The 14,421-nt window shown below is 44.5% G+C and overlaps 1 protein-coding gene across 4 annotated transcripts in view; it reads left to right on the forward strand.

Annotated features, from left to right (window-relative positions):
• The window catches only part of LOC128771253 (genetic suppressor element 1-like), a 31,639-nt gene that overhangs the window by 8,807 nt on the left and 8,411 nt on the right, over window positions 1-14,421 (forward strand). For 2 of the 4 annotated variants that reach the window (XM_053886563.1, XM_053886564.1), the window contains exon 3: window positions 11,471-11,647. In XM_053886563.1, coding sequence (XP_053742538.1) covers window positions 11,471-11,647 — 177 coding nt within the window. Of the gene's footprint in view, window positions 1-2,690; window positions 2,867-10,195; window positions 10,307-11,470; window positions 11,648-14,421 lie in introns of those variants that run through there. The other 2 variants (XM_053886565.1, XM_053886567.1) reach the window with 2 other exon arrangements.

Here is a 14,421-nt window from a genome sequence, read left to right on the forward strand (position 1 = left end):
ATGGTGTGTGCGGAGGTGCGTGCACGTGTGTGACAAAGAGAAAGAACGGAATAAATCTGAGAGTGAGGGAGAGGGAGAGAGAGATAAAATGCAGAAAAGGAGAAAGCAGAGAGGGAGGAGGTAATAAACAGGATTAGTGCTTTATAGTGTGCGCGTACGCCGTGTGTGTGTGTGTGTATGTGTGTGTGTTGCCCGAGGACAGAGTGGCTGACTCCACAGCATTACTTCTGCCATGTGTCTCCATCCTCAGGTCCCCCGGTGTCCCCTCTCTTAGGAATTCATGTGCTTCGTGTGCAGCATTTGTGCACAGGCATGTACTTCTGTGTAAGAGTACACACCAGTCAAATGCACCGGGAGGGTGTGTGCACGTGCAAACAAGTGTGTGCGTGTGCCGGGTGGGGGGGGGATTCTCTTAAATCTCATGTGCTCACACTTTTTGGTTTGGTTGTCGTCACAACTCCACGCTCCTCTTGAGCAGACAGACTGAGAAGAAGAGCGGACGCCGTGTGTGTGTTCATGTGAGCGTTTATTAACATAGACATCTGCCCGTTTGGTGGACTTTCCCTTTCAAACGCGCTCGCAGAAGAGGAAGCAAATGAGCTGGAGACAAAGATGAAGAGGCTTGCGTTTGTGATGCACAAATGTGTGTGTGCTGGTGATGGATAGAGCGATTTATCAGAGAGGAATAGGCTAATGACCAGATCTCCAGAGGCAGGAAGACTCCTAGAGCTATTACAGCCAGAGTTCATAATGGACTGTGCGCTTGGCCTCTTTTACACACTGCCTAGTGGGGGATTTGACAGTGGACTGCCAAGTGTATGGCACAGGCAGAATACACACTGCTGTGCGCTTTGACCCCGAGCGCCGCAACGCAGCCCCTCGGAGGAGCACACAGAGCAGCATGTGTTCGATCAGAATCCTCGCTTTCATGCACCTGCAGCGGCACATGTGTGGATTTGACCATTTATCACCCACGTGCACACGTGTGCACGGCGCTAGACAACCTGTGCGGGTCAGGAAGGATGGAGGTGAAACACCCACCTCAGAGAAAAGTGCATGTCTGCCTGTGCAGAGCAGAACCATAAATCATGTCAGGCTCTGCAGAAACACACACACACACATTTGTTGTTTACTCCTCTGGTTTACTCTTATGGAGGTTTGAGCACAACAAGGAGGGATTTAGGGATTACAGGAGCCTCACTTCTTTTTGCCTCCTTTGATACTTGTTGTTTCCTCAGAGAAAAATTAAGGGGGCGCTAATCTGTATGCGTATTTTTGGACCAACGTTTTTGTCCCCGAATATTGTCAGAGAAGATATATAAGAGGGATGCTGTGGAGGCGGAGGGGGGGTTGGACAAGGTGGGGACGCATACATTGATGTGAAGCAGCTGTTTAATATCTGCAATAAGGAGCAGCTGTTAAAGAGATGAGAGGAAAGTAAAAAAAAAAGAGACTGACAGGCAGACAGAGGGGCCCGGGGGGAGATGTTTAAAGATTTGACTAAATGAAGCAAATGCTACTGTTGCTAAGTGTGCTGGAGCAGATGACAACAGATGAATGCTCATTAAAATGGAGCGATGATGTTGAAAGCCAAGGTGTTCCTGGCTGCAGCCACGGAGGTTTGAGGAACCAGTGAACTAAGGTCCGTCTGCTTGGAGTTTGGCTCCTCCACAGAAGGTGATACTCTCAACAAGAACTGATTTAGACTTTACACCCCTCCCTCCTCATGTCCTACCCACAGTGCAATGCAACAGTTCAAGACCAGTGTCATCTCAAACTCGGGTGCTTTGTATCAGAAACCTAAATACTCATAATTTAACTGCCGCTTTTATTGATCATATAAGATTCGATTTTTAATAGAATAAATGTGGTTTCTGACGTGTAACATTCATGTGTGTCCTGTTGACAAACATAAACAAACCATGCCATGTTTGTAATTCATAAATAAAATCAATCAGATTGTAAGTCTGAAAAACACCATATAATTTGATTTTTTTTGTGACGATTACGTAAGTTATAGAGCCAGGTCCAACGGATATTGTCGTTGAAAACAAACAACCAATAGGGGCCGACAAATGAAGCCACTCAAAAACCCGGTTGTTTTTTTATGTAATGTATAGTTGAGAAAGCTTCTTTAACGGACAATGATGAGTGTTAGGATCACTTTCTTCTGCTTTTTTCCTTCTGTATCCGAAAAAAGAAACAGGAAGAGTCAGAAAACGTCTTTATCAGACGGGTTCAGTGACTGCCTGACTCCACCACAGTGTGTTGAAATGGTAGTTCCTTCTCTCAGCTGACTGAATTATCATTATTTACTGTCACAGATATACAAACACTTCAAACCTGTCGTGAACTTTGCTGCTCTGCGTCCCACAATACCCACAGGAAAAACCTGTACGACCTTGAGCGTTTCGGTATCATCTAAGGCTGGTCACACAAACAAATATCTGAAAGCCGTTTTTTAATTTTTTTTTTTATTTACCTAGAGTGACGCTAGTTGCTGTAGTTTAAGTCATGAAAAGTGAATGAACCTGAGCACCTGTGCTGACTTGAACAGATCAGCCTCCAGTGGACGGTAAACGTGTCCATGCTGTGAGGCATCAGCACTAGTCCGGGGCCACATCTTCCTTCTCTCCATCTCTCCTGGGAGCTCCAGGGAGCAGGTGCTCGTTTCCTCCCCCCTCCTCCCTCATCTCCTCCTCCACCTCCTCTCTCTCTCTCTCACTCTCTCTCTCACACACACACCTCCCTCTCTCCGAGGACAGTGTTGTCCTTCTCCTCAACATCACACAGCGCTGTCTTCAGGCGATCACACGGCTCTTTTGACGTAACTCCAGCAGAACATGCTCGTGCCTCTGACGCTGCGGTAAGTTTCTTTTCGTCTGTCTGCGAACCGTCATTGACTTTTCCTGAGCGTTGAAGTGAAAACTCTTCACATGTATGTAGGTTATGAACACAGACGATGGTTGCTATTTTGTCGAGCATCGAGCCACCAACGTCGCCCCTGCGGCGTAGTTTAGTTTCGAGTTGTGACTTTTCTGTTTATGTCGTTTGGCAAAAGTCGCGCAGCCGCATTGGACCGACCGTTTATGAAAGCGAAGATTGCATAGTGTGATTGAATTAGTAATCTGACTGGTTCGGATTGACGAACTGCACTGCAACGCTACTTCCGATGGAGTCCTTAGAAATAAAGCGTACCGCTGGCGATGTAAACCATTTGAACGGACGCCACCGACACTAAATGCGTGCAATAGCGTGACGAAATGAAATAATAGTTTAATGTATGAGAATAACCCAAATATCGAGTGTGAGTGTTTGCTTTTATTTTGCTAGCAATATTCCCCACTTCCGGTTTCTGATGCCAACATGACGCGTCTGCACAAGGTGCGGTTATGAACGTGTCGCAGGTTAAAGTCGTGTTATCTTTCCTGTCAAACTTGTCGGTGATCAAACACCGCTCCTGTTTGCTCTTGGTAAACTTAACGGGCAGGAAGAGTGTGTCACCCACCCGGTGTGTCCTTGTCAGTCAGCAGCCTCGGGAGAGCTGAAGGAGTCGCTCTTTAATCCGGAACCTTTAACAGCGAGTGTATTGTTTGGCTGAGATATAGATGCCGCCGGGCGCATTAGCAGCAGCCAAGCGGATCACTTCTCCTTTGTGTGTGTACACAGACCCGCAGGTGGAGTTCAGCACACACACACACACACCTCCGTGCACCATGTGCTGCCGCTGACCTGCCGTGGACCAGCTGCTCTGCAGGGGTTGCTGAGTAAAACCCTCCAATCTCTTTAATTACCTCCGTGTCATATAGATCTGAGCTGCTCACACTTTCATGCGCCTCTGTGCCTTCGTACGTCCATAACTGTAAAGATCAAAAGGTCAAATTAGAATAGAAATGGCAGCGTGCACATCTCCCCGACTCAATTCTCCTGAAGACAACCCAACAACTAGTTTGTTGAATGTAAATATTATGTAATAATTTATCTTAAAGGTAGTTATGACGATCCATTTGTGTAAATGCAGATTGTTTTGGTACACAGACTTTTCCTGAGGACATATGCCAGTCCTCACGAACAGCTGAAAATGAGGAATATTACCAAGATACCGCTGTTCAGTGCATGTTTTTAGACTTCACTTCTTTCAACATAAGAGGTAAATGTCCAGCAAAAACAATTTGCAGTTCTAGAGAGGAGCCGTGTGGAACACAAACAGCTGCCGGCTGAGTTTTAAATCAGAATTTGAATCAGAAGAACTTTATTAATCCTGAGAGAAATTTTGTTCGTAACTTAACATGCTCTGTAAACAACAAAAATCTAAATACAAAATCTAAAATCTAAAATGCAAAATAGAAAATACGAAAAAGTCCAAAGTACTCAAATACAAAATACTTTTTAACAGACAGTGTAGGAAGGAGGAAAAGAAGGCTATGCACATTGTACACATAAAGACAAACACAAATCTCTTCTTTACCAACATTTATGGTGTTCTGTTGTATACAAGTGAGTTTTTTTGGGACTTTTTTTGGGACACAACCCAAGTGTCTAAACTGTTACCTGTTGCAGTGCATTATGGGACATTTGACATGTTTGTTGACAGTGTTTTTGTTTACTCTGCATCTGACATCGAGACCTCCAGAGAAGGAGCGAGATTTGCTAACACAAAGTGTGTTATTTTGCTTTAAACTACACACCTGACTCGCTCAACCTGGTTGAAGGCAGTAAAAGTGTCTCCCCTTTATCCTCCTGTGTGGCCATCAGTCATGAGAACTGATCCATAAAGCGTCCACTTTTACGACACTGTGAGTTGTGATGTCCTCACTAGTTTGTATTATTTGATCCGACAGCTGCCCGTGCGCGGCGTCTTTGTGCGGTCTGCATGTGCTCTCTTCCCTCGTGTTTGCTCAGATGGTTTGGGACTCGCCACCGCAGTGTCGGCACCTGCTGAGCGGAGTCAGCCTCTGGCCACGCACTCAGTTGCAGTCAACCGCCCGACTTGACCCTCAGTCTGTCACAAGCGTGCAGCCTGCCTCCAGCGAGGCGGAATTTTGAAAATGCTTGATCTTTTTGCATCATATCTAAATCAAAGAGGCCAGACAGAGCTGCAGGAGAGAGAGAGATCGATGAGGGGAAAACAGAGATGCAGTCGACTCCACTGAGCAGCCTGTGACAAGGAAATGATTATGCGGGTGGATAAACAAAGTATGAGGGTCCCAAAACAGCAGCTATTTATATCTCCTTTCTGCATCTGACTGATAGTGACAAAATGCTCGTAGACAAGTGCATTGATCAGAGATGCTCAGATGAGGTCACACAGCTAGAAAATCTACTGGAGGAGGAGGAGGAGGGGGGAGATTTTTTAAGAACCACTTCTCATCTCGTCTTTCCTAACAGCCCTTTGAACTGTGGTGGAGATATTTGATGACCTAATATCCACTTTCTTGCTTTGTCATGGTTGCAACAGACATTTTTCATCATAAACAAGTGACAAGACTCCTCAGAAAAGAAGGGTCTGAATCCAGCTTGACACAACTCTGCATTTAAAGTGAACCTGGAGTCTTTCCCTGAGCAGTTTGTGTGTTCTTCCTGTGGTTGTGTGGGATTCCTATGTACACTCTGATTCCCTCCCACAGTTTAAATTGACTGATGTGAGGTCTTGTATCGTATAGTCGACCTTATGTAGCACAGTCAAAAATGGTTGACTTAATATATCTCCATAAACTATATGGAGATATATAATTATAATTCATCCTTATTTTATTATAGCATAAACATTTATGTTTAAAAAATAATTATTAAGTTATACATGAATAAATAATGTATTTTATTTTCACATTTGTTTTTTTTTTCACCATTAAAATTGAAAGATACTAGAAATATATTCTCAAAAGTCCAATAATATAGACATTTTTTTTTACTACATTTAAAGGAAGGTATGTTACTACAGTATAGAAGGAACATGATTCATTAATTCAAATCTGCTTCTTATTCTCTCTCTCTATGTTTGTGCATCTAGTAGGCTGTTATTAATTATGATAGCGTTACAGACAGTAGAAAGATGGCCTCGGGTGCCTTCATGACAACATGCCGCACTGAACCGCCCAATTTGAGCCCAGAAATCCTCCTCCAGTGTTGCCCTCTGTCTTGCTGCTGGAGGTGTTCCTTATTACTGAACGTGGTTTTCTGCTCCATTTATCCTGGGACCATAAATGTGTGCTGGCTGTTGTCTCCCGCAGGGTCACGTGCACACAACCCGCCCGTTCTGTTGGCGGACGGTGTGTTTATCTGCCACCGCGTCACCCAGACGAGTCGGGTTGTCGATCTCATTGCTGTGTTACACGCGGCCTGCTGTTGCGCCGTGAGACTCCCGAGCAGGAGGGCATGTGTGCTGTTTATGGTTGGTAAGGAAGTGTTAAGTGTTTCAGTGCGAGCTGCGGAGTGAGTGCAGCTAGTTAAGCCATTTATCAGCCCCGGGAGTGACCCCGGAGACTGCTGTGTCGACGCCGCTCTGACTGCTATTACAGACAACTTTAAGAGGCTGTAAAACATTTGGCTACTTCACCTCTTTGTCTTTTTTTCTGTGCGTAAGACTGAGTGCACACAGAAACCTGTGCTCGTCTTAGCTTCTGTTTGAGTCCTACAACTTTTTTGGAGGGAGATGTACGAAACACTTGTAATAATTTGTCATAAAGGTATTTGTGTAAATGCAGATTGTTTTGGTACATAGACAGTTGAAGACTTTTCCTGTGGACATTTGCCAGTCCTCATGAACAGCTGAAAATGAAGGATATTTCCAAGATATCGCTGTTCAGAGCATGTTTTTAAACTTCAATTCTTTCAACGTAAGAGGTAAATGTTCAGCAAAAACAATTTATAGTTCTAGAGAGGAGCCGTGTGGAACACAAATGGCTGCCGGTTCAGTTTTAAATCAGAATCTGAATCAGAAAAACTTTATTAATCCTGAGGGAACTTAACATGCTCTGCTCTGAAATATAAAATGCAAAATACTCAAATACAAAATACTTTTAGTACAAATGGTACACATAAAGACAAAGACAAATCTCTTCTTTACCAACACACAAGTGAGTTTTTATTGATGTACGAAACACTTTAGATTGACTCAACTCCAGTTATCACACTGGTTTTCTCAGGGCCTTCACTGTTCAACTTGAACAAACTGGAACAAAATGATGGAATCCCAGGTCTGAGCAGAGGCACACAGCTTTTAACCTTCAAATATAGTCAAACTGAACTCTCTTTTCCAACTTTCACGGGCTGTTGCCAGATAGAAGTAGCATCATTTGTCTTGGATGCTTTGCTCCTCAGCCTTGTCTGCATCCTTGCACATGATAATCTGAAGCCAAACATCTTTCTAACCACTGCAGAAGCTTGTTTAGGATTTACAGTCATTTCCTTCAGATGACCTTGGTGTGGATTTACTTCTCACATCACTGGAGCCCGTCAGCTGCTGAAGCAGCAGCCGCAGAAATCAACTCTTCAAAACTTGAATGTTTTTGGCAAAGAGCAGGGCAGTTATGTGAGGGAAAATGTTTATAAGCATTAGCTGAGTCCATTTCCTCGCTCTCCACACTCTTAGACATGCCAGTGTGATGGGGGTTAATGAGAAGGTGGTGAGTTACAACCGCTTGTTCCTTCCTAATGACCCTTTTCTGAGCATGTACACAGACACGCATGCGTTAACACTGAAGCACGAGTGCACACATACACACACTAGGGCTGTTTTAATGAGCTGACAGGGCAAAATGGCCCCCCACCGCCGTCCTCATGTAGGCTGTTATTCGATGTGTGTGGTTATTATACTTCAGCTCTATTTTAAGTTTTGGTGGGTTGTCAGACATTGAAATCCAGCAACTTTCTCCACACTCTGACCACACAAGGTGAACATGGATGATGCAGCTCCTCATCCTGCCTCTGATGCAGGTGGACTCTTCACTCTTGTCTTTTCACCTTTCAATGTACACACTAGGCTTCATGGTGCCCATCCCATAGGTGAGAGAGGCATCCCCTGATTTTGGCTCCCTCACTCACGAACAAAGCCTCCAGCCTCATCAAAGACTCCCTCCCTCGGAGATTGTGTTTTGCTGATGATGATCCCTGCTACTTCACACGCTGATGCTAATAATAGCTGAAGGTCACAGACTGATGAAGCAAATATAACATCACGGACGGCAAGCACGGAACGCTAGCAAGGCCAAAATAATAATACATTATTGACGACACACAGTGACGCAGTGGCTGCTTTAGCGGCACTTGAGGTGGTGAGGTAATTCGGAGGCACTTTTTCTTTTGACTGAATTGTGAAAAGCAACTGTGAAGCATCTGTAATTTGTGTGATCAAGATTTGCTATGAAATATTAATCACTGTGCAGTTTAATAGCTTGGTTTCTCAAGACTGCCTTGTTCTTGTGAATGGCTATTTCCAGTTGTTTGGGAAAACACCAAACCTGTTTTTCCCCTAGAACAGAACATTACATTCAATGTTTTTTTAATCCTCTCTATGCTTCTGAGCTCGACCTCCATTGGTCCACCATTGTTCCAGTTGCCTGCTCTGTTATTAGCCATTCAACCTTTTGATGGCCATTAGACAGGGTCCCCTGCCTCTCGCCCTGTGTAGCTGGGATTGGCTCCCACCCCTCTGAAATGAATGGAAGAATCACAGCAGTGGTATCCATGTGAGTGCAGTTCACTCCAACAGCAGATGCGCTCTGAGACCGAAGCTAACTAGAATTCATTTCAGGCGGCGCCTTATTGTGGAGAACAGGATCGATGTATGCTAAATAGCGCCAGGCTTTATTTGTTGTTTTAAAGGTCTTTTGAGGAACCCGAGATGACCTTTTGATCTCAGTTGGTTAAGGACTCTGTGAACCACAAGGAGCTCCTAAGATCCAGTTGAAGTCGGACAATAGCAACGTCCATTAAAGCTATATAAACACTGTCTTGATAAATACAGACTCCATTGATAACTAGAAAACGGATGAAGAGGAATCACAAATTGTTTTGGCGTATTTCATCGATTCAAAACTTACTGGGAACGCGCAAATATTCCTTTCTTTGAGTAATGTCACTGGGAGGTAGAGGGGTGTCCAGCAAAACTGGAACACACGTATTAACACCAGTAGATGTTGACAAAAACGTCCTTAGTGGAAGGAAATATGAGGGGAAAAGACTTGATATCATGTTTCTCGAAGAGGCTGAGGACCATTATGTGAATCACACAGGCCAGAATCTCATTCATACTTTGACAAGCGATAAGTTTTCATTTTAGAGACCAGAGAGCTAAAAGTGAGGAGTAAAAAACCAAGACCACAAACATATCCACTTTCGCTGTGGTCATTGCAGACGCATGTTAAAGCCGTGTCTAATGTCACGCGGATACGAGGAAGCACATTTTGAAGCCCAGTTCAAGATATAAATGATGTGTTTATTGTCGAGGGATCCGGGATTATAGAGTTAAAGTAGTCAAAACTGATCCACTGAAGAAAAAATGTTGCCTAACTTGGCTTGCAAACATTGAGGAATATGTTTACATACAGTTTTCACAAAAGCAGAAATGACTAGAAGGCCTGAAGGCCAGAGGCTAAACTAATATTTTACAATACTTGGGATGTGATCGTTTCCACCTCGTGTCAAAGAGCGCCTCACTCATCACCTTTAAAATAACATTGCTGAGGGGAGTTAAATGTCTTTATTTGTATTTAGCTCTGATGTTTCCTCCTCCAACCTCCTGCTGTCTGAGGGTGGTGGGGAAGGGGGGGGTCAGAGGCGAGGGGTGAAGGGTCAGTGTCAGAAAGTTCCCCATCCCCCAGCCTCGCCCTGTGGCCAAGCAGACAGGAAGGACTAGCGGAGAGAGATAGAGTGATGGATGGAGGGTTAGCACTACCCCCCCGCCCCCTCCGTCATCGCCCTCCCTCCGCCTCGTCTCCCCCACCACGCTGCTGCCACCCTCTCAGGAGTGTGAGCCAAAGGAGGAAAGATGAATAATGAAGAGAGAAAAGAAAACGACAGAGAGCACAGTTTGAGATGGAGAGAAGGGACAGCGAAGGAGAGAAGGATATGAAGAGTGGCAGGGAGGAGGTGGGATAGAGAGAGAGAGAGAGAGAGTAATAGAAAGATGGGAGGGGTGTGATGAGGAGAGGGGGGCAGTGGATGGAGGGGGGAGGTGGTGAAGGGGTGGTTGGTGGTGGATAGAAAAGAGGTCACGTGATCATATAGCAGCTGCAAGGCTGAGAGGAAGAGAGAGACTCACAGAGGAGCAGAAAGACGACGAGAAGGAGGAAGAGTGAGCAGCAGGGTGAGTGTGTCTGTTTGCATGTTTGAATTATGGACACACGCTTATGTTTTTTCTTGTGTGTGTGTGTGTGTGTGTGTGTGTGTCCGAGCCATTACCTCTGAGTCTGGGCGAGAAGATTGTTGGAAGAAAGAAAGCAGAGGGGAGATAATGTGTGTTGGCTTTGTTAAATAAAGCTTCAGCACTCCGAGATAAACGTGAGAGAGAGGGAGAGAAGGGGTGAGCGAGGGGAGGAAGGAAGTCGGGAAGAAGTGAGTGAGTAAAGAAGAGAGAGAAGCAAGAGGGAGAGAGTCGATAGAAAGTGTCTTATCATATCTCCCTTGGCTGCTGGGCTCAGCACACACACACAAGCCTGCACACGCACCCACACCAGCCAACACACGCACACACACACACACATCATTTTGCCTGTCTTCTTTTATTAGTTACATGTAATGTGATGGCAGGAGTTGTTCTAATGACCAGGAAAAGGTATGAAAGCATGAACAAATGAAAGCAAGCGTGTATTGTTTGCTGTTCACAACTTGTTTAAATCACTCCTCCTCTTTTTTTCTGTATTCTTCAACAGACAGTGTCTGACTGAACATTTCATATGTTTTGACCAACTGTTCGTCTTCATTTTAATCTGCCTTTTTTTTTCCAATAGTGAACCATGGTCAAGTGTGTGCGTTGTGTTGGTAATGAGGTCATTGGTGAAGTGTTGGCTGGGGTGGGGGTCTGCTGGCTAATTCCAGCTGTAATTAACATTAGTAGGTCAAAAGAGGGTAAAGGCTCGAAAAGGTTGCCACATTTTGGCTGTCCATCTCCTCTACAGTAGATCAATGTGGTTCCATTGAGAGTGTTTGTAAAACTGCTGCTATGACTAAAGCACAGGCCGCGTGCAGACACTCCCAGGGTCTTAAGATGTGCTGGCTGGGTCCCTGGAGGAAATGGACATGTGTGCGCTCATGTGCGTGATTTGCTATTAGGGTCACTGCTCTGTTTGACACAGCTCCTCTCGCTCTATTCTGTTTGTAGTGGGTCTGACCCACGCATGCACTGTGATGTCCAGACACAAAAGCACGGAGTCTCTTTGAGCGCTGGCGTAGGAGGACGTTCATTCATGTCGCTCCCCAGCTGAGGCCTTCAGATCAGCTGATGGCTTTCTTGATGTTTCATTGTTCCCAGGTATGAACCATGAGTCCAACAAGTCACCGCCAATAGGAATGATCACCACGGCGACCCGCACCACCGCCACCGTTAGCCCCATCAGCCCACTAACCAATGGGAACACGGTTCAGTCCGGAAACTCTGGCTTTGCTGCTGCCCTCCGTAAACTGGCCAAACAGGCGGAAGATCCAAGAGGTGAGTCCTGACGCCGAGGAGCCTGTGAATCCACCTTTTATAATGAGCTTAGTTCCCTCAAAAACTGCTGATATTTACTTTCGATAAATAGCTGCGCGGCCTTTGGTCTTGCAGTGGTCCTCAGAGACACCTGGTTCAGCGGTTATTACCCACAAAGGGCTGCTGTCTTGCTGCAAGACACTTCAGTGATAGAACAAACAGATAACAGAGGCGGTCGACTCAAGACTGAAGATTCATACCCAATGTTAATGTAATTAATTTGGAAATAATGATGAACCAGGAGTTAGGGGCTGCTGTACACGCACAGCATCTGTAGTAGCTGGATGTCAACACTCTGTTTACATGTCACCCTCAACAAGCGCTAAGCTAACGTGAGCAACACAAGCACGAGTCCGTAAGGACAGAAGTGACGTATGGATCGACTGAAGGGGGCTGCGAAATATCGGCGGCCATTGGCCCATGGGCCATAAGTCTGAGACCAACTTTCATTTCACGCGTAATTGCTTTTGACGTGATGAGTCAGCACTATTTGTCTGAATGCAATTGGTCATCACCGTGCAATAGCAGCCTGTTTCTATATCTGAGTCCTGAATGTGGTTTATAATACGTCATCACAAATATAGGTTCTGTGTTACATGCTCAGAAAGAAGACTTTTTTTCATTGTTGTATTTATTACTGCGGTTGTCGCGAACACCAAACCCCAGACCAAGACTATAGAACTAAATATTTGTTAGTTCCAATGACCGTACTTTAGTTCCTGATTATTTTGCCAAAATGACTTGTGTTTCTTTTGGAGAAGAAATACATGTTTGTGTCTCTATGACTAATATTTTATTTTATTTATTTTTATTTATTTTTTGACTGCACATTTTCTCAAGTGCTTTCCTAGTTGGTGGGATCCTCACTGACCTTGGCAATAAATCTGATTCAGATTCTGATAGACTCATGCTCCTGTTGGTCTTGGTGGCAACTTGAGCCCTCAGAATCTTTTGTTTAGATTGTTTTTCCTTTTGGTCTCTGTATATTCTTTCAAGTTAGCTGGTCTCCAAGTCAATGATACTTACTTTATACTTTACTTTAATACTGTATGTGCTGTCTGTTTTTGGTTGAGACAGTTACTCCTAACAACCAGTAGCTTCCGTTTGGTGTTAAATACGCTTCAATACCAAATGAGTTTGTTCACCTCTGAGAAACCGCTGCTGGTCTCTGAGCATGTTTTGGTGCATGTGCTTGAATCTGTGTGTGTTCCGCTGTTCTAATGAAGGTGTGGGATAAGAGGTGACCTACTCTGACCTCTCCCTCTCCGTCTCTTCCCTATTTCGTTACCATTCATCTCCTGATAATGAGAATCTAATTACAGCCAATTATAACAAGCTCTGTCTTTCCCATTCCTCCTCCTCCTCCTCCCCTTCTTCTCTCCGACGCTCCATCTTGTTTGCTCTCTCCATTACCCTGCAGCTCTTTATCTTCATCACTGCTTCACATCAGCTTTCACTTACCACCTTCGCTCATTATTTTCCTCTTGCTTGTTTTGCTTCCCGATGCCAAGTAGAGTGTGAGCGGCTTCATGTCTTCGCCTTCTAATTGAAACTGGGTGCTTCATTCAGGATCAGTTGCAAAGCATATTAGCTTAAACTTTTTAGTCATGGTTTCAATCCATCTCTAGTAAACAAGTACGACAAGTTGGAGCTGTTCAGAACAGGTATAGCCTGAAGATCTCATTCACTTGGTAAGGGTTAGGTTTGGTTTGTCCCATGCACATTGTTATTTTGCATCATCGATCATGGCAAACTTGGTCACACAAGGTGCCACATTTTATACCAAATAGTGCCAAATAAAATTCATATCAACAAAACAAAAGTCACATTTATTTAAGAGGTTATGATTATGATTCAAGCAGGCCAAATAAAATGACTTAGGAGGCCAGATCTGGCCCCAAGGTCTTGAGTTTAACACCAGTGACTTCACCAAGTTTGGTTTTTGTTAGAAAAGGTGTTTCTCATGAGATGATGATTGAGGTTTTAGGGATCAGATTAGCCAAAGTGTTTTAGCGGACTGGAAGATGATAAGATAGATGTTGATAGAACCATGCCCATATTTGTCAACTCAACTGTCATGGAGGGTGGAGATTACCAATCCTGGCTTCAAAACATCATCTACCCGGGGAAACAAATCATGAAAATCCATGTGGACTTCAGCATGGTTTAGCTTTCATCGTGTCTCTCTCTGTTGTAAATATGCATCAAACACACTTATGCTGATCTCAAGTGACCGTCTTACATCTGACATCTTCGTTTCTGTATCTAGCGGCTGCTATCCAAGAAAGTGCAGTTTTGGTCTGCGCCACGCTTCCTCGCAGTGTTTCTCCTTTCTTTCGCCTCGGTTGCTGGATGTTAAAGAGCAGCAGCCGGAAGTTTAAGAACGTCTGTAGCTTCATTCGGCGCAGAGATGCTGAGAAAAGCACGACACGGTTGCTGCTGGATCAGCACACTGGGGTGATGCTGTCCTGTTCCCAGCCAATCTGGAAGATCTGAAGGCGCAGCTCTGCGCTGAAAGAAACAGTTTTCTGTCATTCAGTCAGCTTTCATTACCAGCGACTCCTATTCCTCTTTAATCAACTGCGTTTCTTTGACATGTTGCCTTCTTCCCAAAAACCCTTTTCTCCATTAAAATTCACTTGATTGGGGTTAAATATGCGCAGATGCTTCTTTTTTAGCTTTTTTTCTTCTGTGTGATTATTTTTTTTCTTCAGTCTGAATGTTATTAATCTGAT

The sequence above is a fragment of the Synchiropus splendidus genome, chromosome 14 (assembly GCF_027744825.2).
Source record: "Synchiropus splendidus isolate RoL2022-P1 chromosome 14, RoL_Sspl_1.0, whole genome shotgun sequence".
Taxonomy (NCBI): domain Eukaryota; kingdom Metazoa; phylum Chordata; class Actinopteri; order Syngnathiformes; family Callionymidae; genus Synchiropus; species Synchiropus splendidus.